Source organism: Zerene cesonia, chromosome 22 (assembly GCF_012273895.1).
Source record: "Zerene cesonia ecotype Mississippi chromosome 22, Zerene_cesonia_1.1, whole genome shotgun sequence".
Lineage (NCBI taxonomy): Eukaryota > Metazoa > Arthropoda > Insecta > Lepidoptera > Pieridae > Zerene > Zerene cesonia.
In genome coordinates, this window is record NC_052123.1 from 207,868 (window position 1) to 226,414 (window position 18,547).

The window sequence follows — 18,547 nt, forward strand, 5'->3', positions numbered from 1 at the left end:
ATAAATGCTAACAATACTAGTACAAGTTGTACCGAACGGTTCTTTTATCTCGAAACCGTAGAGATCTGATAGAGTTAAACAATAGCACTGATTAGTTTGAGCTTTGTACCAATTTGGGCGCAGTCTTAGAAAATGCGGAATGTAGCAACATTCGAGACAAGACAGACAATTTATACACGAATACATACAATCATCGACATAAAAAATTCTGAGATTTGACAGTTTTTGGATGACCAAATCAGATTAAACTAAAGTCTTTTCTACAATAATATAAATTTTATCAAAACTAAAAACTTATCAAAAAATTACTGAGCACAACCTGTTCTTACAGTGCTTTATTTATATAAACATTTCAAAATGTTGGATACAGGCTTTAGTATAGGTTTAATAAAGCTTTGTAAATCACGTCACAATCATCAAAAGTAACAATTTGCATTCCTTTATGACATAGACACTTACTTCATCAATAAAAAATATACTCTAAATCGATGAAAACTGGCCATACTGAACCATAAGCAATTATTTAAATATATGAAATTGAAATCAATGTATGAGGCTACACACAGACTACGCAAACGTCAAAAAAAGACCATTCAAAAGAACAAAACCAAAATATATTGCCATCAACAAATGCATCTACCAACGTCACACGCATCAAGGAACATCGCACATCCACTTGGCTACATCCACGTCCCATTGACCGCCGTCGGAATGTAGAGCTCGGCTTGCGCTGACATGCCGCGCTGTCTGATCAATGAATTTATAGTTGCCCCATACTGACTTCTTTATGCGAACTCACAATGATAGAAGAATATGTCGTTGTACGAATAATTAATGTTTATCTGTTTTTATGAACTGAATGAATAAGATCATTATATTCACGTTAAGTGAGAAGTGAGATATGCGCGAACAGGAATATGGGCTAATGCCATTGCATTATAATATTAGAAATAGGTCATTTATTATAACGGATATATTGCACCTTTAAAGGAAACACGGAAATTATTTGACCGAATATTTGAATGAAAATAAAACAATTACTCTTTCCTTTCTAAAGAAATAGTTATAATTTCTACGTTAAGTAGCTTCTAGGACGCCATCTACGACCATAGACGGAGATAAAAATTCGCAAATCAAAGATAATATTGTGCATGACTAAATTCGTCATACTAAAGAATCGTCCTCTAAAACATAAAATAAAATTGTTTAAATTTGAATACGATTCATCGATGGTTTTAATTGGTTTCTCATTATCATCAGCGCATATTCAATACAAATCCATCAATCAGATCACAATTCCCAACAACCCGAGCCGCACCTAACAATCGACCACCAAAATAAAAGACAATTTGGACAGTACACTTGTGTACATGTCAAACCTCAATATAATCTACACAAAGATAACGCAGAATTTTAATGAAATTAATAATGCCTCCGATCGTCTCGTTATCGTAGATAAAAATGAATACCGTTATGTTTCATTTAATGAGACCGCCAGACTCAATGATCCGTCTTCCCCGACAGCTGAATGGGATCGAGGACAGATATCTAGAACTTATTTGGAATGTAAATTGATTCAGATTTATTGTGATATGCAATTTTTATATCGAGCTAGATAAATGATGTTATTGACGGCACTGAAAAAAATCAAAATCCTTCTCTCGTGTAAGTGTGTGATTATTTTAAAATATTTTTTATCGCGATCTCTTATAACAACTACAAACAGGCCGATCAATAAATGATATGCCAAGATTATTTCTATTTTCAAACGTATATTACCGCTTTTCATTTTATGCATATCCAACATAAAACGTTGTGAAAAAATTGGGAAATTACGAAGCCACCACCCACTATTTCAATTATAAAGTGTAAGTAATTAAGAATCGGTGACATCATTTAATAAGTTCCACAATCCGCGAGCTTGTCTTCGATCAATATTAACAAGCTACATTTGTTATTTATGATTGAAGGAGCTTGTCATTTTGAGGAAGGTGATTGCGGAAAATGTTTATAAACACCTAAATTGCATTAACACAACTTCAGAACTTGTTTATCGATTATTTTACCACGTTTGTTATTAACGAAAACAATAATTTCAAGCAACTTCATTTACTTTAAGCAATTTAAACGTAACATCGTTAATAAGCATGTGGTGGCAGATTTATTCGAGAAGAAATTGCAAATGGAAATCAATGAAATTGTTGTAGAAAATAAATCATCGTATCGTCATCGTCAGTGACAGTTGTCAGCAAAGCTCGATCATTATGCAATTAGCATTATTTTCAAGGTAATCCCATCTATTGACAGAAGTGATCTTACGACGCTCACATTCTTACTGCATACGTTACAAATGCGGATGGTGTTGACCAAGGCAATCAGGTAAACATGAGGTCACACATTACAATTGCTTACGAAAGTAACTCACCAATGGCTACTATTCTATAGCGCAAAGCTATTTCAGAGAACACAATTGAAAAGGAAAAAAGCAAACACAATACACGTCGCGAATATCCGGGTAATTATGGTTTATTTTAAAATAATCCACACAAAACATTTGACAACGTATATTTCACTAAGTTAGCTAGGATACCCAAATCGTACAACCTTAATAGACGATATGCTAATCATATAAAAGCCATATGCATAATATCAATGAATGACCACCCGTGGCTAGCCTCCACTCAGTACCGGTCCGCATGGTCAATATTTGACAGTTATAAATAACGCGTCGCCGTGACTTTACACGCATTCAATTTGTTTTACGATTGATTAATTATTATTTGACTCACGATTAAGAAAATAGATTTTACAATGAGCTTTGTTTAATTATAGCAGTTTCGCTGCGGCGAAGAGTGGGTAATAATAGCCAGGCCTTGAACAATATTGCAGCTTGAGCCATTAGCCTAGGGTTTAGCACTTAGACCAGCGCACTATTCTGAGAATATATTGTAAATCATAAAAGCGTAAGTAATTCTGTTTTCCTGCTAGGTTTACGTGGCTTCACCGCAACCTATTACAAAAGGAAGAAATAAAGCCAGTAAAAAAAGTAATTTCACAGACACTACTAATACTAACAATAAATACTTGACGCTGCGGTATTACTGAACAGCGTTTTACGAAACATGGAAATGTACCTAAAAGTGTACCTTTTTATGGAATTAATTATTTTAACAATCAATTAGCATTTTTAAATAAAACAAAGTATAAACTCACCTCTGGAAGCGCTGAAGAGCCAAGAGTTCTGCTTGAACGAGTCCGAGTTCTTCTTTTTCACAATAGGGCTGGGCTCGGCTATGCTGGCTTGCCGGCTCCTATTCATCGGCGCTTTAACGCTCTTCTTCTTGGCTTTCTTCAAAGTCCCGCTGTGAGACTTTCTGAGAGTGTTCACTCTGACCGTCTGACTCTTCCCACGAACCTTACTTTTGCTTCTAGACGCCTGTCTACTCAATCTTCTTCTGCGTTCTCCTATTGCTCTCTTTGTAGGCACCTCCTCGTCTGAATCCGTTTCCACTGGAGGCACGTACACGGATAGGGCCGCGACTCGTTTCTCCTCTTCCAAAAATAATTTAGTATGGTTCATAATTTCATTAGCGTTAACAGCACCATCGACTTCTACCACGGCCTCGACGGGTTTCATTGACGTTGGCGTCTTTTTACGTCTTAGAAAGTTAAAGCTGCCTACGGAAGAGCCTTTACTGCTTTTCCTTTTCGCATCTTTAGCTTCATTTTTATCATCCTTCTTGCTGCTTTTTTTGAGATCTAGTTTAACGTTAGAACCATGGACAGAATCTTCCTCGCTCCAGAGGCTCTCTCTTGACTTTTTCCTGTCACAATTTTTATCTACCTCTTTCTTGTGATCGAACCATTCATCGCCTAGTGTTTTGACAATTTCCAAAGGATTCGATAGCGACATGGTTTTCCTATGCCCTTTCTTGGATCTGATCTCGACTTCTTCATCTGTTACCGCGAGTTTAAGCGATTCCTTGCTCATGGTGTGAGCCTGACTGAGCCTCGGCAGCGCGTCATCGCTGGCTGAGATGACGTCACTCTGGCAATCAGCAGATTCGTATAGAGACTCGTCGCTTTCATCTCGCCGTTCTAAGAAAAATTGTTTTAATAAGAACCCTAATATCATACCATTGGATTGCGAGTAAGCGTTTCTATACCATGGATACCAGATATTGCTAAGCTTGTGTATAATATAACTAACAGCGTAATTTAAATTGACAATTTGATAAAAACGATGAAGGTCAACGATTGAGTTGAGTTATTATCGCGTTATATAAATTGCAAAAACTGTTTTAATTATAGTTACAAATGACGGATGGCTAAATAATGACAGTGATTGTGACATAGACAATACAAACAGTATAATGAAGGATTATTCGTTCTCGATATAAAGAGGAGATGACATACGCGCGATTGTGAATACACAATAATTACGACCTGCGCAGTTGACTCGACGAGAAACCCTACGACACAAAAGCGAAACGAGGTGCTTGATGTTTTATACTTGTCTTCAACTCTGCGAAAAAACCTCCGCATGCATGACGCGAGGTTACAAATGGAACAACACCGTTATAATTGTAAAATACTTTTTCCGTGACGCGAAAATTGTCAATTACATTTTGGAATATTTGCAAATTGTCTATTAACATACAATCCGTCGGCTTTCTATGCGAGACGGGTGACAAAAAAGGCGAGTCGTGTAAACGATGTATTACATCTGATCTGCAACTAGAAAGCGCTTGGCTTTCTCTTCTAACTTTGGTTGTGGTGAATTCAATATTAATGAGTTACTAAATGGCTCTTACGAAATACAATTAAATATCGGTTTGTAATTCCGCCCATACACGTTATACAATTAATTTATGTACGCGTGTCCTGTTGGTGCAATCGAAATTATTATTGGTGACGATTGCGCAAGGTAACTGTTTCTTTAAATAGATTTATTTGAAAATCAAAACATTTTTATACTTTATGAATGTACCACTTTGTGTGAACAATTAAAGTTTTTATAAAAATGTTGATATCAATAGATTGCTTTTTGTATAGCTTCAATCAAATATTTTCCTTGTAATAACATATCAGACATTCTTCCTGTTCACTATGCCCGTATTAATATCTGACAAGAGCACACCTCGGTGTAGCAACAAAATAAATAAACTATAATTAACCCAAATTTCCGTGCAACAGGAAGGTCATCGAATTAGGTTAATCGGCGCACGCAAAGCCTCATATTTATCGTCTATTGTAATAATAATTTATCTGATAATTAACATTATGTTAAAGAGATTACATTCTATTAAATTACATTACATATCTAAGTGTTTCCAACACTCATTTTGTCTTTTCTTTTCAGTTATAATTTCATCGATACGATTATTCACAATTAATCATCATTCATTTTAATACGAATAAGTTTATAGCCTTAAAACATTTAATTCACCACTTCATATTTATTGAATTAAACATTTGTTTTTATTATATATACCATTTACCTTAACGGCATAACAAATTCGAGGATTTAAGCCGACCCTTATACAATGTAGTAGCCCATATAACACGTAACCCATTTAAGACAATACAACTGCCTCATAGCCTATAGGCTCACATTGCATAACCCGCTTATCGAATGTTTGATAGTGATAACCCGCGATAAAACCGGCGGGATAATTTGTAAACAGAGATTAACTACATATTGCGAACGCAAATTTGTACTGACCAACTGACACGTTTCATTATAATAAAACATAAGCTAATGAAATCACAAAAACAAATGTATGTAACTACAAACACTGTTAAGTATCTTTATCCCAGTATAAAGTTAAGAGATCAAAAACTTGGGATTTATTACTATAGCAATATGTTAAGTACTAAAAGCGTTTCTCAATCCAATTATTGTTGTAAAAATATTTGTATGGATGCTTTTATGACGTCACCAAACTTAAACACTTCGAGCTTTTTGCCGATGCGAAGTGCACCTCAAGTGGGCACGTATATTCGATCTAATAATAATTGAATACGATTAAAGTTTGCTTTAAAATACAAACGTTTACAAAAACTACTTAGAAGTCTGTCCCTTGGATACATTTTAATTGTAAAATGATTACTTTGAAGTATATTCAAAACTATAGAATAGATCTACCCGTGTTTGTCACATTTTAAATAATAAGTCCAGTAAATATTTTATTAATATTCATTAACAATATTTTAAGTCCCAATTGAACCAACAATAATTCAATTTTAACAGGACTAAAAATGCAATTGTGCGATAATGTTCTACATCCGACTGACTCAAACCTACTGACCTTATGACATTGACATGAATAAATTGACATTATTACAGCAAAGTGGAACGGACCGACAATATTGTTATGTCATAATAGCTATAAATAGGCTTGCAATTGTTTTACTTTAAACTGCAATTATGCGCCCATAATAGAAACGTTTTTGTGAAAATTAGGTATTTTATTACCATTGTAATTTATTTATTTCTCGTCTACCTAAGTTATTTTAAAATAAATTTAAACCGTTGATCCGAAATATATTAAATATTTATAAAAAAAAAATATAACGAAAACACAGCTTTTAAGTAGGTGTACCTAGTCAATATCTGTTATTATAACTCGCATAGAAACGCTTCGCAATCTCATGTTTTCTTTAATCAAGTTGGAGTCATTTCTATTTTAAGCAATAGGACCACTTAAATAACAATGATGAGTCAAATGAATTTAGTTGTTTTTATTAACTAACGTAATTTCAAAACGAAGTTACCATTGAAGTGGTCTCAAAATCCCAAACAAATCTCTAAATCTCTGCAAAAAACCTCCAACAGAAATCCAAGAACGTAGAACATACCCATCGACACTCTGATATCCAATATGTCGGAATATCTCCGTCTCTCCTTATCGCTCTCCGTGGAGGTCTCCCTCTCGCTCGACTCTCGCGTCGGCTGCAGTGCGCTCTGCTTCTTCTTGCGCAGCTTGTTCAAGCCGTTCTCGACCTTCTCGGGGACCTTCGGATCCCTCTTGAACCACATCATACTGACCATATAAACGGTTGCGTCCACTTATTTGACATTTGACAATCACCAATTCGACACACAAAGTTTACGAGCAGGTAGAATTATCGTGAAATATTTTCACAGTATCTTCTCATAGCACATTTCACTCGGCACGCACTGAGATATAAAAACTTCACCCATTGTTTTATAATCACTGTTTTATCACATCACTACGTCTAAACCTGAAAAGTCACGTACAATCGATTCATTTATTTTATTTCGGATGTTATTTTGCTATCCATTACCACTGTCATTATTGCCTACAAGATTACGATAGGTCATTAATACGAAAAACATATTAACATCTAAACAAAAACAAACTACGCCAATTAACCAGATCATTTACCACAAATACTAAATAGTCATTTCACTAACATTTCATATGATATCTTAACAAAATTACGACAGAACAAATAATAGTCCATTCATAAACAAAGGCCTATATCTTCTTATGCATTTTATGAGACCGCCGAAACGTCTGTATCTCGACAAATGAAATATGTAATCTCTAATATATAAAATTCCCGTGTCACAGTTTTCGTTGCCAAACTCCTCCGAAACGGCTGGACCGATTCTTATGAAATTTTGTGTGCATATTGGGTATGTGTGAGAATCAGCCAACATCTATTTTTCATACCTCTAAAGGATAAGAGTAAGGCAGAACAGCGTTTGCCGGGTCAGCTAGACTGGTCAAGTTGACAAATTTTTCAAATTTTGGTCCAACTTTTATGAATTCGCCAAAATCGCATTAAACCCACGGGCGAGCTACAAACATGTGGAACACGCTAATAAACGAACTCGAGAGCACAACACGTGTCTCGTTATCTAAATATAGTGCACAATATGGCATACCCATATTCCTATTTAAACACCATTGTAGATTGTTTATGCGCTTGCGCACGATAAACCACGCAATTTTTCACTAGGTTAATGTTTCAACATCACATCAAGGCTTTTTATAAATTTTGTTATAAATAATAATATATTTTATCTATATGGATTCTCGGCTACCTAAATTGTGTATAATATTACAGTTATTGTACTGAACTGAATCATACTTTTACTATATTTGGATCTATAGAAGTCTATGTGCTATAGTTTTCACGTTGTAAATAGTACAAACACCTCAGCTAGTGGGCCATCGAGCCAGTGGCGGAAGCTTCCCATCGGAAGTCCGTGCTATAAAACCGTTACGCAACTGCGCGGGCGCAGGACGCGATAATTTACACAAAACGAGCGCGAATTTATCTTCTAATGTGTCATGTTATGGTGACAAGTTATGACGGGTAAACACTCACGCGCACATAAAAGGAAAAGGGATGGATTTATGTTTTTTTCTTACCCGAGCAATACGAATATCAATTGAAAGAACTATTATAAGAATAAAAGTAAAAAGCTAGCTCGGGTTTTTTGGTTTCATTATAATAATTCATATTGTTTTTTGTACATGTCGGCACAATGCATCTGCCTGTTAATTCTTTCCTTTTCTTTATTTACGTCACGTGAAGGCAAACGAGACGCGACCACCTGATCGCAACAGACAGACGGCGGAGGAGTCAAATATATATATACATACGTACATACACACATAAACCCGAAATGTTCGAACAACTCCAACTCGTTAACAGTCGCGCCGTTATGTGTAATTACCATGCCAAATATATACACACATAGGGCCGTTTAATTACATTTCTCGTATTGTTTCCATAAGATGTGGTTATTTTAGGAAACGAGTTAATAACTGCGTATGAAGTCAATGTATGGAAATACGACTGAGAAGTTTTGCGATATACCTATACCTACTGCCTGCATTCAACGCAGCTAGGTCTATCAATCGCCCTTACATTTAACAATTTAATTTCAAACATTAGTTACACATAATAGTTACAGTTTATTCCAACTTACAGTGTGATTTCGTCTAGTACGACCGTAATATCACATTATATGTATGTAATTTTTCACATTATGTTTGACAATGTATATTCATAATTGCCAGAATCTTATCACGTACAGGCCAAGGTCAGCTGTATCAATCTCAAATGCTAACCAGTCTGCTAATTCTACTATGAGATACACTTCCGCAAATCTAGCGACATTTACTGAACATACATCAAGTCACATCTCTGACTCATGTTTATTGATTATTATTTGTTATATTCAGTTTGCTATTTAATGTAAAATCATAATTTTCAACAAAAATCTACACTGCCTTCAAATTGTTAAAACTAGTATGGTTAAATGGGATATGGGATGCATCAGCTTTCAATAAAAAGAAAAATGATCAAAATCGGTCCACCAAGTAAAAAGTTATGAGGTAACTTCTTTTTTGAAGTGAATTGGTAAGTGACGCAGAAGTTAATGGTTGGTTCTGCATATTTCGAAAATAAAGTGTATTCAAAACCCTTACTAAATTTACAATATTAGATGCGAAACCAAGCCATAAATAAGGGAATCAAAAAGCGTGAGCATTATGAAAACAGCCTAGATTGAACAAAATAAATTTAATTCAGGGAGCGACATTGCTGAGGCTATATTCAAAATATGAATAACCTATCTAATATTTATGAAAAAAATGGAAATATTTACTACTACTGAAACTTATTAGGAAATATTAACGATGAAAGGCCTAGATTTTATGCTTTGAAATCGACGCAGCAAACTCTCAAAATTTAATTTCATACATTGTTTAATGACAGGAATAAAACCTGACACAACCTAATTTCATGTGTTCACTCCACATTCCTCGACATCCGTACCTATTACCTACAACAACAACAAATTGTATATTTGCCGCAAGTCAAAACCGACACATCCCAGATTTGAATAAAAATAGCGCATCCATTCTCACTGTACACTTCCTATACGTCACTAGTGATGGAATAGAGTCGATACTCGATACTCATCTATAACTAACTGTCCGCCCCTACACGCCCGTGATACATATACATATAGCCTATGTAACAGCATCAGGGATCGCGTTACGCGTACCTGACACGATGTAAGAATGTTCGACATCGGTCCTCTGTTTCCTCCGAAATTTACACGTTCAAACAAGCAAATAAACTCCTCACCTTTATGATAACGCCAATTATTATCAACATGCATTTATCGATATCGATACCATAATAAAAAAAATACATCCCTAGCACGTATGAAACGTTTGTATTGCGGTGATATCACGTTTGGATGCGCGCCAATCTACCTGCGTCGTGTATTGAAACACGCTATTTGTAAACAGTTGTTATATTTTATGTTATTTTAAATGCGTTATTAATCGCGTTGAAAACATAATATAATTTCAATGCGCAAAGTTATTAATTACACATTAAACGGTGATGTCATCTCTAATTCGTGCTTCGGGAAAAGTTTACCAAAACATATTATCAACCTGATGAATATATACCGTGGAGATTGTACGATGAAATATTCGGATCTAGTGGATTAATTTATGGTGTGTTACTTCTATTCATATAATCGTTCTTCTGGTATAACCAAGTCTTAGTATTAGTAATAGTATTAGTCTAAGTATTTATCATGAATTCTGAGTCTGTGTTCCTTGACGGATATAATCTGGGGATCTTCAAAAGTAGGGTGAACAGGTACCTTCTAGGGAAGCGCGCTCCATCTTAGACTACATCTACGCTTACCAGCAGGCGAGATGCTAGTCAAGTGCTTCCCTATCAAGCAATAAAAAAAACCATCATCTATCAAAGCATGGAAAAAAGTTTGAAGGCTCATGCAACATTTATTGTCTGCCTGAATTTCTTTTACTTTACATTATTTTATTCACCCATTGAGTATTTCAAGAACCGTCCCATTACGACCGGGTCCACATTAGGCGCGTACCGTTGGGCTGCGCGTGCGCATATTGTCACGTTCCCGTGCCGCTGATCGATAATAAACCGTCCTATTGTTGGCCGAGCACAAAACGGATTCAATTTTGTGTTGTTTACATCTTGCTTTACGAGATTCCGTTGATAATTGGTGTTTTAGCACGCTTCTAAGGAGCTTCAGACACTGTCTAGATAGTTAGTAAAGACTATAACGTTTGACAGAATTATTATTTTTTTTATTGTTCATGACCATTGCGCAAATTTAATTGAAATCGCAGGCAGTACCACCGCACCACTTTCAGTGCATCGTTCTCTTCTTAACGCAATATGCCACACATTAACTAGCACTTTAATAGAACAAATGACATCACATTGAAGCGCAATTAAATACGAATTATATCAATACATGTATTGCATATTAATCTCGCCGGATGAATGTTGCATAATTCGCATAGTTATGTGTTTATATACTTCGTTGAATAATGAATCATTGCAATACTGGAATCCTATTTACCGAATGAAACAAATTGCCTATCTTGCTCTTGTAGGTACGCGAGCAAACGTAACAAAAGAAATTATTCAATCCTGGCGATCCTAATTAGGATAATAAGGTAAACTCAAGAAATTATTGTATTATCACCGATACTTGATAATTGTACAAGTTTTGAATTCAATGTGTCCCTATCAAGTTGGTCAAAATCGAGTCTTATCGTTCTGTTTCATACAAACGTACAAATGAAGCTTATAAAAGCAGTTCAGTTGTAACGGTAAACTTCTATATAATAAATTATTTGTAGGAAGATACAGGCTATATTTCAAATTGAAATTCGTTCATACTATTATAATATGTATATACATATATTCTAATATTTATATAGATATATATCTATCAATATATATCTATAGAACAAAACAGGAAGAAAAAATCTGTCAAGAAACCCAAAGGCAGCCGAAAATAAAACACGAAATATTCCTTTGAAACGTTCCAGTCAAACATCAAAGTTGAAGCAAAACCACATGGCGGCGCGGCCTTCCAGCCACTTGAAAATTGAAATCCATTCGTAGATAATAGCGAAACATTTCACTCGCATCGAAATGAACTATTTTTGAATGACATTAGAAGACATTTCATTTTATTACACTCTAGTCTCTCTACCCCGTGATCCCATGTTTACAGAGCACGAAGCAATCCTATTTATCTATTTATCCTCATCAATGTAACATTTAAAGTTTTTGTATATGTATATGTGTGGATAAACGTGGATTGAATTTTATATAAATGATCTAGATTCACAAGACTGTTGACATAGTTTTTATTAAAAAATATGCAATTTTTCACTATGTACAATCTAATGTGTAACAGTTTCCTAATAAACGAAAGCACAGCATACATAACTTTAGGGAGGTGTGAAATCAAAACAATATAACATAACATTATATTCGAGTCCTCTGACAGAAACACACGATTGTTTCTAACATACCAACCAATACCAACACCACGCGACCCGTGCGAAACAAACACGCGTCACGTCACAGATTCGCAAAAACGACCCTATAAAAGAAGACACAGACATAAAACCGACATAAAAGCGATCACGAGCGAAGCCGTCGCCTCTGGTCTGTATGGCCGCGTGCCAAGAGATCGACTCCTCACTGCTCCTCTGCGATCGATTCCAAATTATACTTAAAAATTACATCGTGAGTCTAACTTTTTGAACAATCATATTATAAAAAAGAATGTTGTGTATTGAGAAGTCTATACCTTGTATTGTTTATTCTACGTAGAGTTTCTTACAGATATTGCAGACAAACCAGCGTTGTCGTTGCGTTATTACGGTTTTTTCCTTACAATATCTTCGGACAATCGTTAATAAATAAAGATGAAATTGTTAAGTAATATACGATTACGGCGGTGCGGTTTGTTTTTGTAAATGTAACTGAAACCATATGAAGTAATACAACCTACTAAGAGATTGCAAAAAAAAAAAAATTTACACACACCAAAAACTAGTGACCGCGACGACATAGTTTTAACGTAAAAAATATGTTGATTTCCAAAAAACAACTTTACGAAATTTTACTTTTGTTGTGAGAATTAACTACTCTATACAACCCAAGCCGAGTCGGGGCGAGGGGCTAGTTTGAATTCTTAAGTAAAACCCAATAAATAACTTCTGCAGACGAGTCTACCGCCTACGCCACACACATTCGATAACGCGTTAAATTCTTCCGATTAAAAGAACAATAACCATCCGTGCCGTATCATCCACGGCGCAGCTATTTGAAATTGTTTCAATTTTAGATTCGTACTATTGTTCGATATAAAACTGATCGTTTTAATGCTATGTTGTATTTCACAAATGGTTGCACAGTGCACTGAGCTGTAGAAATCTAAAATATTTCATCGATCAAATCGATGCCGCTTTAAAAGTTTGTTATTTATACAACAAACAACTTTTTGTAACAAGAAGGTAGCAAACATAATAAACTTGTTAGCTTTATAACGCGAAAATTCCAACTTATATCGATCGAATTTATTTTTATTCCACAATCTAAATCATACGACATTCTAAAACCGTTAAATTAATAATATCAAGCAATTGATCAAATCCTGCATCGAGATTGCACCGGATAACTCCATGTTGGCAGAAATTTGGCCAGAGCTAGCGCGAGGCAGAGCAGGCCAAATGTGTGTATGTTCGATTACACTCTCAACCTGATTTGAAGCGCATCCAAAATTAGTGGACATTATTCGAGATCAATATCATCACTAAATGCTACCTAGCGTCAATGCAATGTCCACCACAAGAGTAACATGAGATTTTTTTGCTATCACTTGTTATTGAATATCACTGTACTATTTAAACTAGTATAAGATATTACAAAATTATTGTTCCAGAAATTATTAAATGTTAAATATAATTATTATACCTACTCTTGCTTGCTGTTTAATTAAGCACGGAATTAAATTTCAACGCCAAATGTACGAATAAAATTTAAAAAATTCGAATCCCTTCCTACAAAGATCAAAGCTCAAAAATACTCTCCCAATTACAACGCACCCTCTAAATGGCAACGTATGTTCCGCGCAGCGCTGCGGAATTAGTCTAATTTGCGGGCATATGCCGCTTTGTGGGCAAGGGACGCCACTGTATAATTTCTGACGCACCGATGTGAAGAAAACATATAAAGCTATAAACACACCAACTACACTGGAGTAACTTTTATTGCAAATATATCAAGAATAGAATGTTGAACATGAAATAAGGGAAACTTAATATTGGTGTAGAAATAAGGCTCTATGAAGCATTTAATGCCTTACATCGTAATTCATAATACAATTCACGTTAAAAAAAAACATCTGTATAGAATTTGAAAAAACAAAACAGACAACCAACTAAAATACGTGATAAACGACAAAACAAACAAAAATATGCACTGCACCAATGATGACACTAAATACTAACTAGGTAACACAACAAATTAATTGATATCTAATACATAAAATAATAAATATTTTGACAACCCTATTCCATGATGTCATCCCGAGCGTCCCATACAGTGACACATCACACCAAAGTGCCATATTGTAGCAGCCCGCATGATCCTATTACTTGGCCACCATTCAACGGATACCCGAGCGAAAATTTATGCTTTTATTTAAAAACAATAATTGAGAATTATACAGCCATCTAAACGAATATAATAAGTGAAAAGATTCCTATTTTTGTGGTGTATAAATTCAGAAACGACTGTACCGATTTTAACATGCTTTTGACGAGCAGATAGGTAAGGGAGTCGCACGGCGTCAGGACTAGATGCTACTAATTAATAGATGATTCTACTAATTAATAACTGATGCTAAAATCAATTTGCAACATAGTTGTAATAACAAAACCTACAAGTATAACCATAACATACAAATGTGTCCGTGTGCTATGAATATAATAAACAAGCTATCAAAATTAGAAACCGATGATCATCGGCCGTGCAAAAATATTGTTTATGCAAGATTCCAAACTGGATTTAATATAAATACAGTTATAAATCACAACAAAAAAGTAGCGACGCGTGCAGGAAACAGTTAGTAATTAAATAATATTCAAAACGAGACAGACAAGAGTTATTTAAACATTGAATTATTCATGCGATTCCGGGTTGGAGTGTTTACTTCGCTAAAACTTTATTTATAGCTACAACTTGTTACTCAAATTTACTCGCTGTACCTCCCGATGATACTAAAACATTGCAATATAACGTGGTAACCATTAAGAACCTAATTTAAAGGCAACTGTTAGCTCCAAAAAAAGTTACATTTGTATTCGTTGCAAAAATACTTTTTCTACGCTTTTTTTTTCATATGCCTGGGCAAGAATCTTGGTTCTTTATTACTTTCCGGCCATTAGTGAATATAAATACAACACAACTTCTACATGGTAAATCTACTTTAATCATAGATATGTTAACGATGCTATTTCAAACATAAAACCACTAAAGTCCTAAACATGAAAAAATCGCTAAAAGCCATGTGACTACAATCCCGTGGGTAGCGATAACCCAGTTTCCATGAAACAATTGTCAGTGGGTGGGATGTTGGGGGCAATGTAAACAATATTAAACTTAATTACGTTTTAACGCGGTTTATTTTCGATCGGCAACACACAAGTGAATCATGGAACGTTAGTCATGGAGACATCGAAGAGGACGACATGAGGGCTGCGATAGTATCCCGTATTGCTTACCGTACTAACACGTTCTCAATTAATAGGCAATGTCGAATCTTACGCTATCTATATTGTTCAGAGTATCGAACTTGCAAAGGCAAAGGACATTACTTCTAATTTTAATGTGGTATGGTTCTTCTTCGGTGAACGACCTTTGAAAACTTGCAAGATGTTGCAGAATAGATATTGCTTCCTTATAAAGCCCAGCCATAATGAAAGCTATGGAAGAAGGTCTTAAAACATATGTGAAAGACTGAAATAGTTGACCCAAAGACGATTTTAGTAGCACTTAATGAACTTAATGAATTCCAATAAGGAATTTCTCATGAGAATGGAATTTTGGAATTAAGAATCTAATTCTGATACATGTCACAATAACATACTTTCAGACCAACCGGGTCGATTCGATGCCAATAATTTACAGCCTAATCCGATCAAAATGACATCAGAAGATCCAAAATATTTCAATATATCGGCAACGTACTTGTAACATGACCTCACGCGATTTTTGTTTACATTCTTGAATTCGAGCTCTTGAGAATTTAACATCAGAAAGAAATAGCGTTTTAAATAACTGCAATAATATCTGAGATTCCTGATTGCCATAAAAGTAAACATATTTTGACAGAGATAGAAAATCGATGAAATAACTCAATATTACGCAATACCAAATCAAGTTCCCAAGCTATCGCAAGTATAATCTAGATAAGATAGATGCGTTGCATTATCGCTGCATATCTATTGAAAGTTATTAGTTTTCATAATACCCATTGCCAATGTCAAGGCCAGCTTGTGATGATGATATGATGATGACAAAATTACGTGTAAAATTGTGCACATTAGAAATAACCTATTACGCATACTTAAAGACGTAACTATATTATGTCATCCAGTGAACAGCACCGATACGAAAAATAACAATATAGTGTAATTAAAATTAACTCCATTGACTGTTCTTTCGTTATCATCAAAAGCCTGTCTAAAATTTACTACTGAATTCTTGTTAGAGTAAGCTCATAATCTAGGAGGTTAGTATATCTCAAACTAAAGGTTATATAACTTTTTTACTCTGGAACAACGAATATCATCACAATACTTTGCACCCCGCCGCATCATGGAATAACGATTAAGTTGCTTGAAACGTGCAGTCTGCAGGTGGATTAAAACAGCCATATATTTTATAGATATTAAATACCTTTAAGTACTATTGATTCAACATGAGACGCCTCAAGAAATCATTATAAATAACCCAATTACACACTGATTAAACAACCGCTTATACTTTAAAATAGAAATGAATTATTAAAAAGCTGCGTCGAAACAATTGTTACATGCGCCCGAGCAGCCCGTATCGACGGCAACATAAATAAAGTATGAGATCATTTGTCCTGCGACTGGCGACCAGCACAGCGCGACCTCTAAATTCTAAGCCACCTTATTATGTTATATTTCAATAGCACTGGTTTTTAATTCATTTACAGTTGTATTATTTTTAATAATTTGGATATATTCCACGAAGTATACAGTAACAAAGTTATAGCAAAGTCATGTGATGACTGATTTAGATTTTGGAGATTATTTGAGGCCCGTTTAATAAATATAGAACAAACCACCTTGCTATATATACTTGACTAACCAGTAATAACCAACTTGAGATTGAACAAACATTCGTGTCCATAACTCACTATCAAAACAATTATTCTTACGTGGCCACTAAGGATATCTATGTGGTTATATTTTCCATTAGCCGTAAGTGTGCCCAAATGACAAATTCTCATTACGCATCGACCTTCCAATAGGGATAGACCTATTTGACATTAAGTATTATAAAATATCCTTAAGGACACCGTGGGTCACGCCAAACCGGTCATTCAATCCGCTTTTAAGCGCTTAGCAGGAACCACCGCGATAATTTCAAAACATGAATCACCGATCGTTTCGGACCTTCTAGCGTCAATGTTATGGCCGTGTAATATTCAAGTCACAGCCGGGCGTCACACTTTATTAAATGAAAACCACGTCTCTCGAATACAATAGGTTTTTTCCGTGATTCTTATTTTGAAAGTATAGACGTTAATAATATGGACAGCATGACTATTTTATACAGAAAATAGACCTGTTCACCCATAAATGTAAAATATTACATGAACAAGCTTAAGCCAGTGTTTTCTTTTTAAGTTTTCCTATCAGACTATAAATATATAGGATAAGTATTATAGGAACATTACAATATATTCAGCAATCAAAACTGTCCAAAGATACGTCAACATTTAATATTCAAATATTTACAAATTGAAAACGCCATTTATTTCTTGCACGCATGTCTGGTCTTGAACTTCCGCCTTTTCGATTTAAATACGTGTTCCTAACCACTAAGCCCCTAGTATTCTTATTATCACTATTTAGTAAAGAGACATATTCTATATTATTAACCCAAACACGCTGCTGAAACTCAATCCACCTGTCCACGCTCAATCCTGTCCGATCATATTTCATTCCGGCGCGTGCATCCAACATAGCATCATACGGTATCGATGTCTAAATTGGTTTCACCGCATTTCTCTTTGTCTCCAATGATTTTCCAAACAACATTCCCTGCCTCACCATTCCCACCGCGGAGCGAAATCTCCGCGTCAACGAAAACAATGCTTTTTCCACGACTTTCAGCCGCTGCACCGACGCTACCGGAAGACGCCGGCATATCTGATTCTGTTATACAACACAGTTTGTTGTCGCCCGCGCGGACGGATGTAATTGTAGATGAGTTACGTCAACTCGCGAATCCTTTGATATACGATACGGTTCGTTTTATTTATTGGTCGACGAACGAAATCGTATATGCGTAAGTTAAGACGGTGAATCTAAATTGTTTCATTATTCAACGAGAAATTGGTCGCGTCTCATATTCTGTAAATGTGGTAACG

At 35.2% G+C, this 18,547-nt stretch overlaps 1 protein-coding gene across 10 annotated transcripts in view; it reads right to left on the minus strand.

Annotated features, from left to right (window-relative positions):
- Positions 1–18,547, minus strand: part of LOC119836103 (rho guanine nucleotide exchange factor 11) — a 148,480-nt gene that overhangs the window by 38,983 nt on the left and 90,950 nt on the right. For 4 of the 10 annotated variants that reach the window (XM_038361353.1, XM_038361355.1, XM_038361354.1 and 1 more), the window contains exons 2-3: positions 6,862–7,248; positions 3,214–4,098 (exon numbers count right to left, since the gene is read on the minus strand). The exons of 5 other annotated variants lie outside the window; for them this stretch is intronic. In XM_038361353.1, coding sequence (XP_038217281.1) covers positions 3,214–4,098; positions 6,862–7,054 — 1,078 coding nt within the window. In that variant the 5' untranslated portion in view covers positions 7,055–7,248. Of the gene's footprint in view, positions 1–3,213; positions 4,099–6,861; positions 7,327–18,547 lie in introns of all 10 variants that reach the window. One more of the 10 variants, XM_038361352.1, reaches the window with a different exon arrangement.